The following is a 21,022-nucleotide window of genomic DNA, read 5'->3' on the forward strand; positions in this document are numbered from 1 at the left end:
GTGACCTGATGGATAGCTCCAGTGTTTGTTGGGTGATCACAACTCAATGTAAGTCTATGAGATCCAGAACAAGGCCAGAACGAGACCATCATAGACTCACACTGAGAACTTTTGAGTGTTAACTCTGGCGTCTGGTCAGTCAGAAGTTACGTTCACAAGATAGCAGCATGAGACCAGACCATAGCCGGCAAGAGCAGAAAATGGCAGCTGGTGAGTATCATACTAAGGGCAGGGATTTTACATTGTCGGCTACAGCTGCTGCCACTCCTGCACTGAAGCGCGTTAAAGTACCAGCTCACCGATGGTGTGCGACGTGCCCACTCGCTGGAACTACACAATGCACATGCTGACAAGGCTTTGTGAGTAGTAGAGACCAGTTGTGGAATACCAGCTCCAACACCCCTGTTGGTATTCTGGTCAGCTTTCGCACTTAACAACTGAAGAGTGGCAACATTTGTGTGGTTCTCCAAGACTTTGAGGACTCCACAAACATTGTGAGTGGCGAGGACGCCATAATCAGTGCAACAATCTCCCTTCTGTATCTACTTAAACAGTCGCTGATGACAATTAAACATGAAGCTATGCATGCGGACCAGGTGGAGAAGGAGGAAGACATGAGACAGGGAGATACTACCCAGCCCCATCTCTTCCGCTCAGCGCAGATTGGGTAACAATGAGGAAGTGGAGGCTGAGGAAGAGGAGGAGAAACAGGATCTGATGGCTAGCACAACAGAGGCTAGTACCAACGCAAACTTAGTCCCGTCTCTCCTACGTGAATGGGGTGAGGAGAGGAGTGAGGATGAGCAGATGGAGAGTCGTCATCATGGTGGAGACAGGGAAGTGTTGGTTGTAGGGAGCTTGGCACATATGGCCGACTTTATATACTGCTGCCTTTCCCGTGACCCTCGCGTTACATTTGTGCCGCCCCTGCGGGTCCAGTTGCCACAGAGGTACTGCATCTCACCCAGAGGTGTGGTACCGCACTCTCAGTTAAGGACGGAGTACTACCTGGGACCCACACACCTACATCCAACACTACACCACTCCAGATCAGCAGGAGGGGCAAGATGCACTTGTCCACTGCTGAGCCCTGTCCCTGGCTGGAAGGGGGAGAACCAAGAGAGGGGGAACCATGTAGTGGGTGTGGGTGGAGGAAGTAGATCAGTGTATCACAGACAGAAAGGGTATAAAAAGAAGGGGAACCATCTAGAAGCAGTCATTTCAGAGGAGACACAGTTGGGAGTGGGAGCTCAGGAGGAGCTCCGCTCAGGAGTCGGGCCTAGTAAGAGAGGCCCAGGAGGAGAGTGAGAGAAGACGTGAGCAGAGGGAAAGACTCCAGAGACAGAAGGGATCCCAAGGGCACGATAAGTGCAGAAAGCCACCCGTGCGCCCGAATTCACATGGACGTGGAGGGATCAGGCCGCAGAAGGGGACCGGCCCTAGACTAGTGGAGAACAACCAGGCTCAGTTAGCAAACCGGAGGATGCAGCATTTGCAAGGTGTTGCAGCCAAAACCCACAATTATATCGCTGAAAAGGTGGCCACATAGGGCCCAGGGGATTGCAAGTCGCTCAACAAGGCCCGAGGCCACTGGCTTGGAACATTGATTGTGAGGCGCAGGGCAGGAGGACGAGAGCCATCGCAGAGAAGACGACCAGGAAAGGTACATAGAACGGGGTCCAGTCCAAGTGCTCCTGAAATACCTGAGAGTTTGCTGGATCACTACCCCGGAGGACACAGGACGACGTGGGCGGTTATAATCCGGAAAGTGTAACCTAAGGAACTTAACAACTGTGAGTAAAACCTGAAGATTGCACCCCACTGTGTCCTTGAATAATTGCTGCCCCATCACCTGCATTACACTGCACCAACAACATCTATCTCATAAAATCCCCATCTACTGCCCTGGAGCTAAGCTCCGCCTGTGGAGAGCTGAACCAACTCTGCTGTGTCACCATCAGCTCCAGTGGATCTGCACCGCAGCGGCTGCCCCATATAGCCGCATACCACAGGTGGCGTCACGAACATTATCTCTATAAACTTTATTCCCCTTTTACTTTTGCTTTAATTAATTGACAGCCCGGGGCCACGGACCGGCTCACTGCCACTGTGATATCTACAGCACTGACCAGCCCGGCACCGAGTACCCCATGGCCCTAGGGGGTGCGTCACATTCATCTTGGACAAAAAAGAGTACCTGTTGTTCACCCTGCTAGACCCATACTATAAGAAGAACTTTGCATCTCTTCTTCCTGAGGTGGAGAGATCTTCTAAAATGGTGCTAAATATCCTGACGGATATTTTCTTTTTTCTCTGTAAAGAAGGAGGGCAGATCATCAGCACAAATGTCTGTGATAGGGGCCTGCGATTTAGGACTAAGGAGGGAGTGAAAGGTGTCGAAGAGCTTTTTTTTGGGTTGCTGGATAGTGAGGAGATCAGGGTGGTGAAGTAGGTCTGTTTAGCGAGGTGAAGAGCAGAGTTATAGGTTCTTAACATAAATTTACAGTGGATAAAGTTTTCTGGTGTGTGTTTTCCTCCATAAGCGTTCGGCACTCCGGGAGCATTGCAGGAGAAATCGATTTTGCAGTGTGAGCCAGGGCTGTTTTACTCTTTGTTTGGAGGTTCTGGGGGTGAGGGGCGCTACTTTGTCCAGGGTGCTTCTGAGAGTGTCGTTGTAGTGATTTAGAGCCAGATCAGGACAGGAAAAAGAGGACATTGGGAACAGTGATGATTGTAGGGAGTCTGTAAGTGTATGTGGGTTAATGGCTTGCAGATTTTTGAATGTGTGATAGGTAGGAGTTTGCTGGGGTGGGCAAGGATTTGTGAGCGTGTAGGAGAGAATTTTGTGGTCAGAGAGGGAAAGAGATGAGTTGTTTAGGTAGGAGATTGAACAGAGCCGGACAAAGACCAGATCAAGGGTGTTGCCATCTTTGTGTGTCTCATGGGTTGAAAGCTGCGAGAGACCTAGAGAAGTGGCTAGAGATAGAAGCTGCGATGCAGATGGGGAGGTGGGGCTTTTTATGGGGATGTTGAAGTCTCCCAGGATAAAGGTTGGTAATTCTGAGGACATGAAATGCGGCAGCCAGGCAGAAAAATGGTCAAAGAACTGGGTGGGTGAGCCTGGGGGACGGTATACGACCGCTGCTCTAAGGGAGAGGGGATGGAAGAGCCTGATGGTTTGGATCTCAAAAGAAGGGAATGAGACTGATGGAACTGGGGAGATGACCTGGAAAGTGCATTGTGGGGACAGGACTATGTCAACTCCACCACCAACTCTGTTCGCAGGTCTCGGGGAATGGGAAAATGTAAGCTGCCATGAGAAATAGCAGCAGGGGAAACAGTGTCAGACTCCTGAATCCACGTTTCAGTGAGGGCCAGCAGATTAAGGGAGTTATTCAGAAAGTAGTTGTGAAGGAAAGGAAGCTTGTTGCATACAGACCGTGGATTCCAGAGTGCACAATTAAAAGAAGGAGATGAAGGAGTACAACTAATGTTAATAAGGTTAGCAGGGTTTCGATATGAGGTGGGGGAGGGGTTGAAGTTGGTGGAGGGTGGATCGGGGTTGGGAGAAATATCCCCTGAAATAAGTAGTAGCAGTAAAAGGAGAAAAAGCAAATAGTTCTTGGATTTGTGACATGGTTTATTGTGCAATATATTTAGACAAGATGGACTGAGATTATTCAGGAAGGTGAAAAGAGCATGGGAGCTATATGACGTGCCCCCTGGGCCGTGGGGTACTCGGTAGCCGGGCCGGTCGATGCTGGGAGATGTCACAGTGGCAGTGACCCGGTCCGTGACCCAGAGCGGTCAATAAAAGGGAAGGGTAAAAGGGGAATAAAGTTTTATATATATAATGTTCGTGACTCCCCCTGTGGTATGCGGCTATATGGAGCCGCCGCTGCGGTGCAGAACCTCTGGAGCTGATGGTGACGCAGCAGAGTTGGTTCAGCTCTCCTCAGGCAGAGCTTAGCTCCAGGGCAGGATGTAGTGATACTATAGGGTAGATGTGGTTGGTATGGTGTAATGCAGGTGATGGCGCAAATAATGACCAGTCCACAACTTAATGGCAGTTTCCTCTTATCTTTATTTGCGGTTGTTAAGCAGACCGGGGCACGGGTACTAGCTGGTAGTAGAGGTCCAGACGGCCTGTTCCTCACCCGTATGGCAGGCAGCTCGGGCCTTCTTGGAGTGTCGCTCCCACGTGGCGGTGCTGGGCCCTATGGTGCTGCTGAGCCTCCGGGCGTCTGATGGGGCCAGGAGACCTGCAATCTCCTGCCCTCCGGTTTCTGCTGCTGGGCCTTCAGTGCCCCACAACCTCGGACTCCGGTGTCCGGTTCTTCTGCGCTTCCCTCTGGGTTGAGCTGGCATACAGCTCCACTCCCCAGGTCCTTCCTCGTTGCTGTCCTGACTTCAACTCCTCTCACTAACTCTTACTAACCCCGCCTCCATATCCCAGTTGCTAAGGGGAGGAGCTCCCCTTGCTGGTCTGGAGCCAGGAAAGTGTTGTATGCTGGTATACCTGATTAGGGTACCCCTCCTTGCTTCCAGGCATGGCATCACCCCTTGTGAGGGAGGCAATGCCACTGTGGCAACCGGACTCCTGGGGTGCCACATTTACATGGCATAGGGAAGGAGAGAGGGGCTGATGTGGATGAGTGGTAATGAAGAGGGGATGGGGCAGTGAAGGTGGATGACCAAAGCATAGGAAGATGGACGTAGGAATAAAGCATATAGTTAAAAGGAAGTACAAAGTGTGGGTTACCGAACTCCTGCCCTGACTAACCGCCATTGAAATAACTGCCAGACATTTGACTACAAGGACACTTTGCGTAAGAAGACACGTGCATGCACCCCACAGACATGCATCCCTTATGATGCTCCTAGATTTATAGGGCTGACTATAGCATCAGATAAGAGGGATTGTGGGAGCTGGCTCAGGATAAATTAACACCTGGTTAACACTTTAGGGGGTGGATAGCTGATCAAAGACTGACAGACCTGACACTGATCTAAACTGACCTGAGACAGACCTACACTGAAATTTTCTTTTTTTTTTATAAAAAAATCTATTTTGGTTTACTTAAATTATAATTTTTTAAAAATCCTTTTTAAATTTTGCCTTATATACAAGTCATTATACAGGAAAAATATTTCTCAACATTTTTTTCCTGTAAAATGCAATTCTCGTTGATTTGGACTGTTTTATTGTCAGTGCTTAAAGTGGAGTAAAAGTATCACCATTGTTCTGAGCAGCGATCTGAGAGTCAGAGATGCTCCAGGGGTCTTCCCCATGCTGTTCTCCTTCCATTCAGTACTTTTTTCCCATCTATTTGAACATTTTCACTCCCCCCCTAGACTTTCTTGTAGAGTCTGCTGGAAAAATGCTCTGATTTCCTATTGACTCCGATTATACTTGTTACTCGAAATGAGCACCCGAGCATTAGGAATTGCTCTGTTTGAGTAACGAGCATCCGAACATTTTAGTGCTCGCACATCTCTAGTCCCCTTCTTGCCAAATTTATTCATAGAATGCTAGAGTTGTGTCAAACCCCCTGCTCAATGCAGGAATCATTAAACCATCTCAGACAGATGTCTGTTCAGCCTTTGAAGACATCCATTGAATGAGAATTCATCAACAACTCTCGTGGCCGCCTGTTCCACTCGTTGATCACCCTCACTGTCAAAAAGTGGTTTCTAATATCTTATCTATATCTTCTCCCTTTCAGTTTCATTCCATTGCTTCTCATGTTTCCTTGTGCAAATGAGAATAAGGATGATCCCTCTACACTGTGACAGCCCTTCAGACATTTGTAGACAGCTATTAAGTCTCCCTTTGCCTTCTTTTTTGAAAGCTAAACATTCCGAGAACATTTAACCATTCCTTGTAGGACATAGTTTGCAGTTCACTCACCATTCTAGTAGTTCTTCTCTGAACTTGCTCCAGTTTTTCAATTCCTTTTTTAAAATGTGGTGCCCAGAACTGGAGACATTATTCCAGATGAGGCCTGATCAAGGTGGTGTAGAGGGGGATAATTACTTCACGTGATCTAGATTCTATGCTTCTCTTAATGCATCCCAGAACTGTGTTTGCCTTTTTTACTGCTGCATTACACTGGTGACTCATGTTCAGTCTGTGATCTATTAGTATACCCAAGTGTAACATACCTGGCGGCGTCCTTGCATAGTGGTCCATCTCCCACTGTGCAAGAGCGCGCTCTTGATTTCCAGTCCAGACTGCCACTCTGGCTTCTTTCCATACTGTCTGCTTTGTTCTGCTCTGGCTGCTTAGGGCGACGCCCGCCGAACTTCCTGTTTCTTGTAGCTGCTGCAGACACACCCCTAATGCGTCCTCAGCCTATTGCTGTCTGTCACCTGGTATTTAAACCAGCTCCTCCTTGGAATCCATGCCTGAGCATCTTGTTCTGTCAGTTGGCTTCTAGTCACTAATGTGCCAGGTCCTGTCTATGTTTCCTGCCTTGCGGTATCAGTTCCCGTGTCTGAACTGTGTCCTGTCTGTGTACTCTAGCCAGCTGTCTTTCCTGGAGGCTGTATTTCCAGGCCCGTGTGAACACGCTTTTAGCCTGTTCCTTTTGCCCTCTAGGGGCCGCATACCTAGATCTGTTGTCTGTGTCTTTTCCCAGTGTCTGTTCCTGCCCTAACTATCTTCCAGCCTGTTTCCCATCTCTCTCTACGCCCATATCTTCCCTTTTTCTGCAGAGTCTGAACTCGTACCTAACTCCTGCTCGTTGTCACTGTACTTCCATTTGTGAGTTTGTGGTCCACTCGCTACTTCACTGCAAGTACACTGTGGGTATCTGGTTCTGCCTTTCCCTTCCTGTCTGTTCCGTGTGAACAGAGCCCTGTCCCCTCTGCCCTGCCTTGCTCGCCGCTCCGGCGGTTCTTGCCTGCTCTGCCTTGTTCACCGCTCCGGCAGTTCTTGCCTGCTCTGCCTTGCTCACCGCTCCGGCGGTTCTTGCCTGCTCTGACCCTTTGCTCACTGCTCCGGCAGTCTCACTCTGCTCTGACCCTTTGCTCACTGCTCCGACAATCTCGCTCTGCTCTGACCCTTTGCTCACTGCTCCGGCAGTCTCGCTCTGCTCTGACCCTTTGCTCACTGCTCCGGCAGTCTCGCTCTGCTCTGACCCTTTGCTCACTGCTCCGGCAGTCTCGCTCTGCTCTGACCCTTTGCTCACTGCTCCGGCAGTCTCGTCCTGCTCCACTCTCGCTCACCGCTCCAGGCGGCCTCGTCCTGCTCCACTCTCGCTCACCCCTCCAGGCGGTCTCGTCTTGTTCTGCTCTTGCTCGCCACTCCAGGCGGTCTCGTCTTGTTCTGCTCTTGCTCGCCGCTCCGGGCGGCCTCACTCTGCTGTGTTTGTCCACCGCATCTGCGGTTCTGTTCCTGAGTCCCAGTCTGTACTGGGACCTATCCACTCTGTGCTCCAACCTGTCGTACCTGCCAGTACCTCCCTGCCTGCATACCAGTCGTGCTTACCAGCATCCACCTGCCTGCATACCGGCCGTACCTGTCAGTACCTCCCTGTTTGCATACCAGTCGTGCTTGCCAGCAGCCACCCGTCTGTGTGCCAGCCTAACCTGCCTGTTCTTGTATTCCCCGGTGTGGGTCAACAGCCGTGTCCGGGGTCTGACCTGGAGTAGCCCCTGGTCCCTCTGCTCGGTTCCTCCTTGGTGCACTGGCGTCGTATGCCGTCGTGCGACCTTGGTCGGATCGGGTGGATACTAAGTTACGCCCCTCCAGGCATTCACTCTCCGGTACGGTCCAATGGAATCACTACATATACACGCACACGCCAGTCAGTCTGGGCGCGTGCATTACACCAAGTCTTTTTCACACGTGCTACTGCTTAGTTCTATTCCTCCCATTCTGTAGATATAATTTTCATTTTTTTGCCCAGATGTAGAAACTTGCATTTCTCCCTGTTAAATACAATTCTGTTAGTCGCTGCCCATTGTTCAAGCTTACCTAGATCCTTCTGAATCCTTTCTCTGTCTACTCTATTGTTAGCTATCCCTCCAACTTAGCATCGTCTGATTAGTTTACCCTCAGTTTCTTTATCTAAGCCTTGTGGTACCCCACTTGGAACACTCTTCCAATTGGATGTGCAATCACGTATTACTTCTCTTTGAGTACGATCACTGAGCCACTTAACGATCCACCTAACTGTAGCCTTGTCAATCTTATACATTGTTATTTTTTCAATAAGGATATTATGAGATACTTTATTAAATGTGTTGCTGAACTCGAGATATACCATAACTACTGCATTTCCCTGATCCACCCAGTCAATGATTCCATCATAGGAAATTAGATTAGATTGGCATGACTTATTTGCTACAAACCCATGCTGGCTCTGGTTAATTACCGTATTCAGTACTTATCCAAGTACTTACATACCTGCTGTTTAATAATTTGTTCAAAGATCTTTGCTGGTATAGAAGTAAGGCTCACTGGCCTGCAATTTCCTGGCTCCATCTTCTTTCCTTTTTTTGAAGATAGAGACATTTGCCTTTCTCCAATCTTCTGGGACTTCTCCTGTTCTCCAGGATTTTTCAAAAGATTCTGGCCAGTGGTTCTGCAATTTCATCTGCTATCTCTTTCAGTACCCTAGGATGTAATTCACCTGGATCAGGAGATTTAAATTAATTTAAATTAGCAAAGTATTCCATCACCATGTCTCTGTTTATAGATAGTGTGGATTATTTTATTCCTTTGATAGCTCAGTGAAGATCAGTTGATGTTACATTTGCTTTCTTAGGGAACACGGAGCAAAATAGGAATTTAAAAGTTTGGCCATCTTAACATCCTTTTCACCCTGTAAAAATCCTATAGCATCTTTGACTTTTCTTTTGCTTTTGACATACCCCCAAAATCCTTTTTTATTGCTTTTTGTCTCCCTTGCAAGCCTCACTTCATTAATGGCTTTAGCTCTTCTAACGCTTGCCCTGCATTCCCTGGAGACAGCATTATATTCTTCTTTAGATATGCCCCCCTCTTTCCATTTGATATACATTTCTTTTTTCCTTTTTAGCAAGTGTTTAGGTTCTGTGTTCATCCATCCTGGTGTCTTTAAATGCTTCCAATTCTTCCTTCTTTTCAGGATTGTTACTGATTCTGCAGTGAGAAATTCAGGCTGGACATTTCTCACAGACCAGGCCTTCTGAGTTCTCTTTATGACAATTCAGCGTTTCCCCCTGCTATGGGAAGAGACTCCTTCCTCTGTTGGCATTCTTCCCTCCGGGGCAGATTGGGACAGATGTTGCAGTAGCTATTGTTCAGAAACATTGAGGTTACTATAGTCATTAGACAAAGTAGTGATTTGAGAGGATGAATCCTGAATAAAATGTTTTCTGACTTGTAGTAGTCGAATGAACTTATTCACACATCCAGGAGAGTCCCTTATAGATCACATTTTTTCAGACGGTACAAATTTAGAACCTTTTTGCAATACACAAAGTTGATCTTTTGAAAGGATAGTGGCTGATAGATTTAATATGGTGAAGTCCTTTCCAATAGAAGTTCACGTTTCCTGGGTCTGGCTGAACACTTGCGTTGATTTTGACACATGGCGTCCTGCTCTCCGTGTGCGTTGTTTTCGACTACCATTTTTTTTTTAGGTATATTCGAATTAGAAAAGAGTAACTCGACAAGGATCACAATGCAATGCTTAGACTGGCTGGCGTCTCTCCGGACCCGACCGTAGCAGCTGCATAGAAATACACGCTGTCACACTCGGGTCGGGAGAGCCGCTGGACAGTCCGAGCATTGTGTTGCGATCCTTGTCTGAATTATACGGCCGTGTGACTCTTCCCTTTCCTTCAAGAGTTGCCATTATATTCATGGGGTTGAGTATCGGAGAAGTCTGAAAGTCTGTAGTTACGTGTCAGATGTCTCAGTTTCTGATGAGGAGAAAGAAACGTTACGTGAAATTCTAGGTTTTTTGTTGTGACGAGATGGTACGGCTTCTCCAGATGAAACAGAGTAAAGTCCCACTGCACCTCTGTACGTATATTCGGCTCTCTATACACACACTACAGCTCAGCAGCCTGCGTAATGCACATATATACGCGTATCGTGCTCTCTGTGATAGGTACTGTATGTATACATTATATATACACGGCACTGCTCTATGGGCCTAAATTCAGAGCTTCATCCACACTACTAATCCAGCACCATGACAACCAGCACAGCACAGTCCTGCGCACTGAGCCTCTTGATCATGTGACCCTTGGCTCCTCCCATACATGTCACTGATCACATGACTGTGACATCACCACAGGTCCTGTAAGCACAGAACAGCCATATATATCCAGTGTGCGGCTCTGCAGGCGGAGGAGGTTTGTGGAGACCCCCCATTACCAGGCGTAGGGACCATTAACCCCTTCATGAGGGCCCTGTTTTGATTCATAATGACTAATTGATTATTTATTGCTGCTTTTCGTTATCTCGTTCACTTTCTGACTTTTCTATCATTGCGGCTGTATTTCTTTGCCTGACGTGTTGTGTTTCTACCTGCCGCTGTTTTGAGATGCATACATTATACAGTATATAACGTGTCGTTTAACTTTTTTTTAAAGGGATTATTGGGTAAAAAAAAGCGATTTATTTATTTATTTTTTTCTGGGTTTTAAGTTTCCGCCATTCACGTGCATTATAAACATCGTTACTTTTATTCTGGGGGTCGCTCCAATTATCCAATATGTATAAGGTGTTTTTTTTTCCATTTTCGATTTTTCACTGTCTGTCGCTATGTGCCCTTGGAGAGGCCAAAGGGCTCAGGACACAGTTACCCACCTCGCCACCAGTCTGCATAGTGAGCGCCGTCATATCTTGACTGACAGCCATGATCACATGGAGTCATTGCCCGCTCCTGTCTGCAGTACAGCGCCGACTGCTGTCAATCAAGATATGACAGAGCTCATTATGAAAACTGAGGGGGGTAACACTCATCTCTCATCTCTGTCTGTCACCCTACCCGTGCTCTCCATTCTGCAACTGAGCTAAGAACTAACATCCTCCATTATCCAAACCTCGCACCTCCGTCTCCATGATTTCTCTCGTGCTGCTCCAGTGTTCTGGAATGCACTACCCTGGATGATCCGACTAATGCAAGATTTAGCTCTATAAACTAAAGGCATGGCTATAATGGTGCTGTGATGCTGATTAATATGATACCTGATGTGAAGGGAAGTGGCTTCTGAATACTCACCTTTATGAAGTTTTCAGAAAATTACATCTTGTGTTCTTTGGGGCGGGACGTGGAGGCAGGGTTTTCATCTCGTTCTTCTGTTTTATAGGGGCTATGTCCCCTACATACTTGTATGAGTGGTTTAGGGGTGACAGACTCTATTTAGAGGGGTTATCATATGCCGGCCCAAGCTGCCCCCTTCCACATTGAAATCAATTGGTGCCGATGACATTTCAACCCACGCACCTGTGTACATGATCCCTGCCGATAGAGTGCGGGTTGTAACGTCACTGGCACCTCTCAATTTCAACGCAGCTACGTATGGCGCCAGACAATCCCTTTATCTCTCCTTAATGTGAGTACACCTAAAGGGAACCTGTCGTGTCCCAAAACGCTATTAACCTGGAGGTATATGGTCAATTTGCAGGTTAATAGCGTTAGAAAGGTGCCCGCTTCCGGGAGCCGCCAAGTTTCAGATCAACCCAATATCTGCAGATTAATTTGAGATGATTTTAAGTGCACAAATTTACTTGTTTTTCATGGCAAATTTCTATGGCTGAATTTATACAGTTTTTTGAGGAGCAGTAGTTTTTCTTTTTATCAGCTCAAAAAAAACCTCACAAAATTTTGTGTGTGATCTCAACTATAGAGTGAAATTTGTTTCAGATTTGGGTAAAAAAAACCCTGTATAAAACATGAAGATTCTTGCTGCTGAAAAGTCCACCACAAATCTGCCAGTCTCGCTGTTAATTCACTGTATTGTCAGTAGTCCCTATAGGCAGTCAGTATCGATCTGCCAACCATTTTATGACATTTGATGTCACAGTCTGGGGTACCACAGCAGCGTGGCGGCACAGTAACAGTCTGGGGTACCACAGCAGCGTGGCGGCACGGTCACAGTCTGGGGTACTACATCAGCGTGGCGGCACGGTCACAGTCTGGGGTACCACATCAGCGTGGGGCACAGTCACAGTCTGGGGTACCACATCAGCGTGGCGGCACGGTCACAGTCTGGGGTACCACATCAGCGTGGCGGCACGGTCACAGTCTGGGGTACCACAGCAGCGTGGGGTACGGTCACAGTCTCCGTTACCACAGCAGCATGACGGCACGGTCACAGTCTGGGGTACCACAGCAGCGTGGGGTACGGTCACAGTCTTCGGTACCACAGCAGCATGACGGCACGGTCACAGTCTTCCTGGCATTTTTGAGGAGTATTTTTAATTGTGGAAGAGTATATAGATGTGATTTCAGGGACAAGACCCTGCATGTGCTGTTCCATCGCTGTTTACAGGTTTCATGTTTCTTTAAGACCCTCTCTCTGATGACATATCGTTGGATTTATACATGAGATGGCTGCCAACAGCTTTCTTTATCATTACCGACTCACCCATACACAGGGACACTCGGCTCGGTGGTGCCCTCCTGTGCTCACTGAGTGAACTGGAGCCCGACTGCCCAGACAGCGGCTTATCTTGTGGAGAACAGAAGAATCAGTCATTTTTGTGCATCAGGTCGGATCCTTGCATCCCTCCAACGTAATTTTTCAGGGGAGAGTCGGGAGACCCCCATACACATTACATGGTTGGCCGATCCCGCGAAAGACAGCGTGTTTGGATGACTTTTATATAATGTTTATAGGGACCTTAAAGGGATATTCTCCAAAGAAAAACAAGTTATCTTTTATCCATAGGATGGGGAATAACTTGCTGATCAGTGGGAAATCGAATGCTGCAATCCCAAGATCGAGGCTTTGGAATCCCAAGAACTGGACTCTGCAGCCCCGTCCTGAATGGAGAGGAGGTGCGCATGCTCGGTCTCCCCTACGTTCATTGTCTTTGGGACATCTGAACACAACACTCAGCTATTTCTATCAGTTCTGTAGAAAATCAACGAAGTGGAGGCTGCCGAGCATGAGCGCGTCCCCTCCATTCAGGAAGAGGCTGCAGAGTCCAGTTCTTGGGGTTTTAAAGCCCCCATCTTGGGATCGCTGGGGGTCCCAGTGGTCGGATCCCCACCAATCAGATTTTGTATTTTTTTTGGAGCAGGGAGGGAATAACCCTTTGCAAGATCCAGTCATGGAGATTGCATTGTGTTTGTACCAATGTTGCAAAAGTCAACTTGACATTCAGTTTTGGAGGTGCAATGTTGTCATAAATCACCTGCAGTCCTATATAAACCTGCTGAGGAAACATGATATGGACATTACTCGAGTTAATTCAGCTTTGCTACATCTCTATATATTACATGCTTCATACAGTTATAAGAAAAAGTTTGGGCACCCCTATTAATCTTAAGCTTAATGTTTTATAAAAATTGGTGTTTTTGCAACAGCTATTTCAGTTTGATATATGTAATAACTGTTGGACACAGTAATGTTTCTGCCTTGAAATGAGGTTTATTGTACTAACAGAAAATGTGCAATCTGCATTCAAACAAAATTTGACAGGTGCATAAGTATGGGCACCTCACCAGAAAAGTTACATTAATATTTAGTAGATCCTCCTTTTGCAAAAATAACAGCCTCTAGTCGCTTCCTGAAGCTTTTAATGAGTTCCTGGATCCTGGATGAAGGTATTTTTGACCATTCCTCTTTACAAAACAATTCCAGTTCAGTTAAGTTTGATGGTCGCCGAGCATGGACAGCCCCCTTCAAATGATCCCACAGATGTTCAATGATATTCAGGTCTGGGGACTGGGATGGCCATTCCAGAACATTGTAATTGTTCCTCTGCATGAATGCCTGAGTAGATTTGGAGCGGTGTTTTGGATCATTGTCTTGCTGAAAGATCCATCCCCTGCGTAACTTCAACTTTGTCACTGATTCTTGAACATTATTGTCAAGAATCTGCTGATACTGAGTGGAATCCATGCGTCCCTCAACTTTAACAAGATTCCCGGTGCCGGTATTGGCCACACAGCCCCAAAGCATGATGGAACCTCCACCAAATTTTACTGTGGGTAGTAAGTGCTTTTCTTGGAATGCTGTGTTTTTTTGCCGCCATGCATAACGCCTTTTTGTATGACCAAACAACTCAATCTTGGTTTCATCAGTCCACAGGACCTTCTTCCAAAAAGAAATTGGCTTCTCCAAATGTGCTTTTGCATACCTTAGTCGACTCTGTTTGTGGCGTGCTTGCAGAAATGGCTTCTTTCGCATCACTCTCCCATACAGCTTCTCCTTGTGCAAAGTGCGTTGTATAGTTGACCGATGCACAGTGACACCATCTGCAGCAAGTTGATGCTGCAGCTCTCTGGAGGTGATCTGAGGATTGTCCTTGACTGATCTCACCATTCTTCTTCTCTGCCTTTCTGATGTTTTTCTTGACTTGCCACTTCTGGCCTTAACAAGAACTGTCCCTGTGTTCTTCCATTTCCTTACTATGTTCCTCACAGTGGAAACTGACTGGTTAAATCTCTGAGACAGCTTTTTGTATCCTTCCCCTGAACAACTATGTTGAATAATCTTTATTTTCAGATCATTTGACAGTTGTTTTGAGGAGCCCATGATGCCACTCTTCAGAGGAGATTCAAACAGGAGAACAACTTGCAAGTGGCCACTTTAAGTAGCTTTTCTCATGATTGAATACACCTGGCTATGAAGTTCAAAGCTCAATGAGGTTACAAAACAAAAAAAAGTGCTTTAGTAAGTCGGTAAAAAGCAGGTAGGAGTATTTAAAACAAGAAAATGATAAGGGTGCCCATACTTATGCACCTGTCAAATTTTGTTTGAATGCAGATTGCACATTTTCTGTTAGTACAATAAACCTCATTTCAAGGCAGAAACATTACTGTGTCCAACAGTTATTACATAGATCAAACTGAAATAGCTGCTGCAAAAACACCAATTTTTTATAAAACATTAAGCTTAAGATTAATAGGGGTGCCCAAACTTTTCCATATAACTGTATATAAGGCTTTACATAGGACTGCAGAAAATCCCCACTACCTCACCCTAGTAAACACCTGACAAATTTGACACTGCTACATCTGTGCGCACTATGGTCTTACATAAACCTATGGCGTGCTGATCTCACAGTGTAGCAGAGCTCAGTTTGACAGCAGTAGTTTTACCTGTACTTCTCTGCCATATCTGATGATGTACTGTGGTGTTATGATATTTTCAGCTCTGGGGTTTTACATAGGACTGCAGGAACAGGAGCAGAACAGTTAACTGGCCGGTGTCTCTGCCGTATTGCCTCTGGAGAAGCGCCAGATCAGGCAGCAGAGGAAAGTCTTTCCTCCTGTGGATGAGTTTTTATAGGACATCTGCCTGACTTAAGAAAAAAAAAAGCCTGTGCTGGAATTCAGAAGAAGTCTCATGCTTAGCAACACTCATGAGACTTTTTTTTTTCAAGCATAAAATGGCCTGCAACACTTGTACAGTCGTTATTGCAACTTCTATACAGAACAATGTGCTGCCAAGAACGATGATCTTTTGTGCAGCGCAAACGATCATTTCACCTGACAAACAAGAGTTTTGCTTGTCAGTTGGGGGATCAGCCGCTTGCTCACGCTGAGTGATTATCCTGAAATGATAATTGTAAAGTATAAATGGACCATTATCGCCTTGTTCAGCACGAGATTTTATTACAGCTCTGTCCACATAGTGATCATGGAGTAAGCGTAAGAAATGCAAAAAATGGCGCCAAGGTTTTTGACACCTGCACTATCGCCTGTATTTTTATGTCAGATTTTTTTTTATTTACATTTACTCATCTTCTTTCCATTCAGGTTGCTACAATATAGGATCCCGCTTAGATCATTTCCTGATTGACCCATTAAGGATGAATCGGGACCAAGGCAAGATGGCGGAGAGGATATTAAACCTCACCCTAGAGATCCTCTTCCAGATCACAGGAGAGGTGAGAGATAATGGTGACGTCACATTACATCATTATAATACAAGAAACGAAAAATCAGGAGTGGGGACGGGCACCACCCGCTAATATCAGATAGGGGTGCATACATAAATTCTGTTCAGTCGCTCATATAAAGTATTCGTGAAGGAAGAACCACCACAAATAAACTCGTAGAGCAAGTGCAAATAAATATACAGTTGACAATAAATGGCTTCACCCAACCAATAACCATGAGTGGAGAAAAAGTTTTTTTGTTATTCATATTCTCTGAAACAAGGCCAAGAAAGGAAAAATTCTGCCAGGGTATGTAAACTTTTGAGCACAACTGTACATGCGAAACAGAAGCAAACCGACTGGTAAGCTGCAATGTATCCCAGTATAACAATGGCAACCCTAGCTGTAAATGAGTATCAGGGCACAATGCAAAAGAGGTAATATGAAATAGTGCTGATGTAAGAGTAGAGAGTACCAGAGAACGAGGTGTGGAAGGAAAAGAGCACATGTTTCGCTACTCTAATGCAACTTCCTCAGGGGTAAATAATCAATTTTATTTAGCCCTGAGGATTAAAGCAGTGCAACTCATGGGGTCATTTACAGCTACTGTTTCAATCATTAAAAGTGCAATAAATTCCAGTATAGTGATTGAAACACTAGCTGTAAATGAGCTAGTGGCCTGTCGTGTTGCACGGTTCTAATGCAGCTTCCTCAGGGATAAATAAAATTGATTATTTACCCCTGATGAAGCTGCATTACAGCAGCGAAACACATGGCTTCTTTCCCTTCCACACTTCATCTTCGGGTCCTTCCCACCCCTTTTGCGTTGTCCCTGATGCTAATTTACAGCTTTCATTGTTATACTGGGATACATTGCACTTTACCAACCTGTTCCCTTCTGTTTTGCATGTATATTTATTTGCACTTGCTCTGTGAATTGATTTGTCTATTTTTTGCTGTTTTTTTGTTTACTAACACTTTACAGTAGTGATTGTCCAGCATTTTTGTATATCCCAGGATTATTGTCTACTTGCAGAAGGCCTCCCTTTGACCTTCACAACTTATTTTTTGGGGAGGTTGGATACAGGACGCCATTATTTACCTGCAGTAATGATGTACTAATATTTAACTTTTTTTATTTTTTGTCCTTGCATTTACATTCATGCCAAGCAAAGATTATATATTTTCTGTACATGGGTGCGCTGATAGCTTCAGTTTTTGGAGTATACATCATTATGGTAATTACGGATGGATGTAACCGGAGAGGTGAAGAATCTGGAAATGTCTGTAGTGAGATTTATTATTGTGTCTCTCCATACACAGGATTACACGGTGGTGAAGAAGATCCCTAGTGATCGCTGTCAGGTTCCTGGGTCTGAGAAATGGGAAGAAACCCGGAGCCTAAACATGGGGTCGCCACCGCACCCCCGGATACATGAGGACATCAATGACCAGAAGATCCTAGAACTGACCTACAAGATGATTGAGCTGCTGACTGGAGAGGTGACACTGCTGGGAATGCTGGGACATTATACAGTGACGCTATGAAGGGATCGGGGGGGATGACGGTATCATTGTATGTGTCAGGTTCCTCTAAGGTGTCAGGATGTCACCGTCTACTTCTCCATGGAGGAGTGGGAGTATCTAGAAGGACACAAGGATCGGTATGAGGATGTGATGATGGAGGTTCCCCAGCCCCGCACATCACCAGGTAATACACAATAACCTCTTCTCAACTTTCGCCATAAATATATGGTTTATATCAAGTGGATGGAGTGGACTCGAGAGCTGAGCCCACTCCATATTCTGAGGGTGCCAGCTGCATTACACAGTCGGCACTGACTTCTAACAGTGGCTGTTGAATGACTTCTTTGACAGTAGCATTAAAGTGTATCAATCCCATGTGCAATCCTTTCTCCACAACACGATTGCAGAGCATCAGTGGACCCCATCACCGCCATCTTTGTACCCCTATGGCCTTAGACTGGGCTTCATATGAGTTTATCATTTCCACAACATACCGCAATACTAAGGTGTGGCAAAATTCGGTGCAAGCGTTCAGACAGTCCCAGGTGCCGGTCCCTTTGGAGGGAACTAAAAAAAATATGTAAAAAGTAAATTAAAAAAAAAGTGTTTAAAATACGAAAAAATAAATGTCTTTAACCCATATGGTAGACACCATAGCGATAAAAAAATCAAAACAGCAGAATTGCTGTTTTTTTTGGACATTGCACCTCCCCAAAAAAGCGGTAAAAAGGCACTTATAAAACTATGGCTCGCCACGGTAGAAACAAGTCCTCACACAGCTCCATCCAAGGAAATAAAAAAAATAAAAAATAAAAAGCTACAGGTCTTAAAAATAATGGCTGTACAAACCGATTTTATTTATTTATTTAATCTTTAAAAACGAAAAAATATATATGTTTGGTATCACCACAATAATACTGACCTGAAAAAGCCGTAAAAACAAAACCGAAAAAAAAAACAATGGTGAATCTTTTATTATTTGTTTTTCCATTTTACACCACTCGGAATTTTTTTTCCCGTTTTTCAGCACATTATATTTCCAAACGACATCTTATTCCGCAGAAAACAAGCCCTCGTACAACTATGTCGGTGAAAAAAAAAAGTTATGGCTCCTGGAAGGGAGAGAGGAAAAAACAAAAGTGCAAAATGTTAAAATCAGAGTATATAAAGATTGGATGTTTGTATTTTCTTCAGTTTTATCCTGTAAGAGGACATCACCGGAGAGATCTGCCCGTCCCCATCTACAGGATTATCAGGTAAGTTGACCGTAGGCTTCATGACAAATTCTCCTTGTCTCCCTCAGATCCTCAAGTTCTTCTAGTTCCTCATCCTCAAGTTCCTTTGGCACGTAACATTGCACATGCAGGTCCCCAGCAGCCAAAGGACAGCGGACAAGATATGGAAGCTGGTTCTCTTCTTTCATCCCTAGTTGCATCTTCCATCCATAGTTGCATGATCTCGTAGATGCCACAGTGGTCGCTACTGACAAATCTGGTGGCTTTTTTCGAAGGGCCTGAGACACAAGGTGGAGTTCCAGTGATCTGTGCAAAGGCAAACCATTCTGTCACTGCAAATCCCCTATGGCGGTCTTCACCACAGAAGCACTGCTGAAATTCACAGACCCTGCCCTGACCACGATCACCACTTTTTTTGAAGCTGCTATGTTTTTTTTTTAAATATTGCACCACCAAATTTAGGTCATGCTCCGCGCAGGGAGAATGTGTTAGATTGCCCGACTGCAATGTTCCTGCCATTATCGCTCACTACGTTGACCGGTTCTAGTTGGCAGGGAGACGTCCGGAGGGAAATTTGGTGCTCAGTGCAGAAGAGCAGGTTCTGTGCTGTGACTTGTGATGCATCATTATCATGCAAAACATTGACCCAGTGGGGCATGAAAGCCAGGAAAATTACATGTCTATAGTTGCTGCTCGGTGTCTTGATGGTGGAGTACAATGTACTGCACAACAACAATTCCACGTGAGAATAGAAGACAGGTACGGCTCTCTTGGAGAAATAATGGCGACTAGGTTTCTTCCACTGAGTGCACGCTATCAGTAGGAATCCTCATAGTGATATGCACCACCAGAAACCTTGCCATGTTGGGGTTGAGTGGGCACACAGGCGGATGACTGCTTTTTGGACTCACAAACCAGTATGGGTAAGCTACTATTGAGCAGAGGAAGATCTGAGTACAACAAGTGGTAAATGATGATGTTGGCGACTGTGATGGCAATGACCAGGTACTACTTGTGGATGCGGCCTGGCTACTAGAATGATTATTAAGTAGCCCGATTTTCCCACTTGAGCAAGTAATGCCACTTCATGTGCTGATGGAGAGCAGCTTGGACATTGCCTAGTACAGGAGCCGCTCGGGGCGTCGCCTACCCCGGGAGCCGCTCGGGGCGTCGCCTACCCCGGGAGCCGCTCTGGGCGTCGCCTACCCCGGGAGCCGCTCTGGGCGTCGCCTACCCCGGGAGCCGCTCTGGGCGTCGCCTACCCCGGGAGCCGCTCTGGGCGTCGCCTACCCCGGGAGCCGCTCGGGGCTTCGCCTTCTCCGGGAGCTGCTCGGGTCGTCGCCTTCTCCGGGAGCCGCTCGTGGCGTCGCCTACCCCGGGAGCTGCTCGGGGCGTCGCCTTCTTCGGGAGCCGCTCGGGTCGTCGCCTTCTCCGGGAGCCGATCGGGGCGTCGCCTACCCTGGGAACCGCTCGGGGCGTCGCCTTCTCCGGGAGCCGCTCGGGGCGTCGCCTTCTCCGGGAGCCGCTCAGGTCGTCGCCTTCTCCGGGAGCCGATCTGGGAGTCGCCTACCCCGGGAGCCGCTCGGGGCGTCGTCTTCTCCAGGAGCCGCTCGGGGCGTCGCCTTCTCCGGGAGCCGCTCGGGGCTTTGCCTTCTCTGGGAGCCGCTCGGGTCGTCGTCTTGTCCGGGAGCCGATCGGGGCGTTGACCTCTCTGGGAGCCGATCGGGGCGTTGACTTCTCCGGGAGTCGCTCGGGGCGTCGCCTTCTCCAGGAGCCGCTCGGGGCGTCGCCTTCTCCGGGAGCCGCTCGGGGCTTTGCCTTCTCTGGGAGCCGCTCGGGTCGTCGTCTTGTCCGGGAGCCGATCGGGGCGTTGACCTCTCTGGGAGCCGATTGGGGCGTTGACTTCTCCGGGAGTCGCTCGGGGCGTCGCCTTCTCCAGGAGCCACTCGGGGCGTTGCATACTCCAAGAACTTATCCCAGCAGAAGCAGATCTGACCTGGAAGGTTTTGATCTTTTGGCGATATGTAGGCTCTGCTCTTTATCACTATCGCCGCCACCCTCCTCGTCTGATGACATCGTCACCTTCTTGTCACCTAGATCTAGTTCCCTTGTCCTGTAAAAAAACACAATCATAATTATTATAATCATCACTCTTTTATCGCTGCCACTTATCTCAGTCCGTAAAATGTCACTCTCAGAG

General features: G+C 46.8%; 1 protein-coding gene across 1 annotated transcript in view; it reads left to right on the plus strand.

The window, feature by feature from the left end:
- The window catches only part of LOC141271572 (uncharacterized), an 86,700-nt gene that overhangs the window by 26,648 nt on the left and 39,030 nt on the right, over positions 1 to 21,022 (plus strand). The window contains exons 11-15 of the mRNA XM_073681620.1: positions 10,345 to 10,353; positions 15,939 to 16,069; positions 17,384 to 17,563; positions 17,648 to 17,771; positions 18,782 to 18,843. Coding sequence (XP_073537721.1) covers positions 10,345 to 10,353; positions 15,939 to 16,069; positions 17,384 to 17,563; positions 17,648 to 17,771; positions 18,782 to 18,843 — 506 coding nt within the window. The remainder of the gene's footprint in view (positions 1 to 10,344; positions 10,354 to 15,938; positions 16,070 to 17,383; positions 17,564 to 17,647; positions 17,772 to 18,781; positions 18,844 to 21,022) is intronic.

Source organism: Phyllobates terribilis, unplaced genomic scaffold (assembly GCF_046119375.1).
Source record: "Phyllobates terribilis strain yellow unplaced genomic scaffold, ASM4611937v1 Scaffold_5__5_contigs__length_657084704, whole genome shotgun sequence".
NCBI lineage: Eukaryota > Metazoa > Chordata > Amphibia > Anura > Dendrobatidae > Phyllobates > Phyllobates terribilis.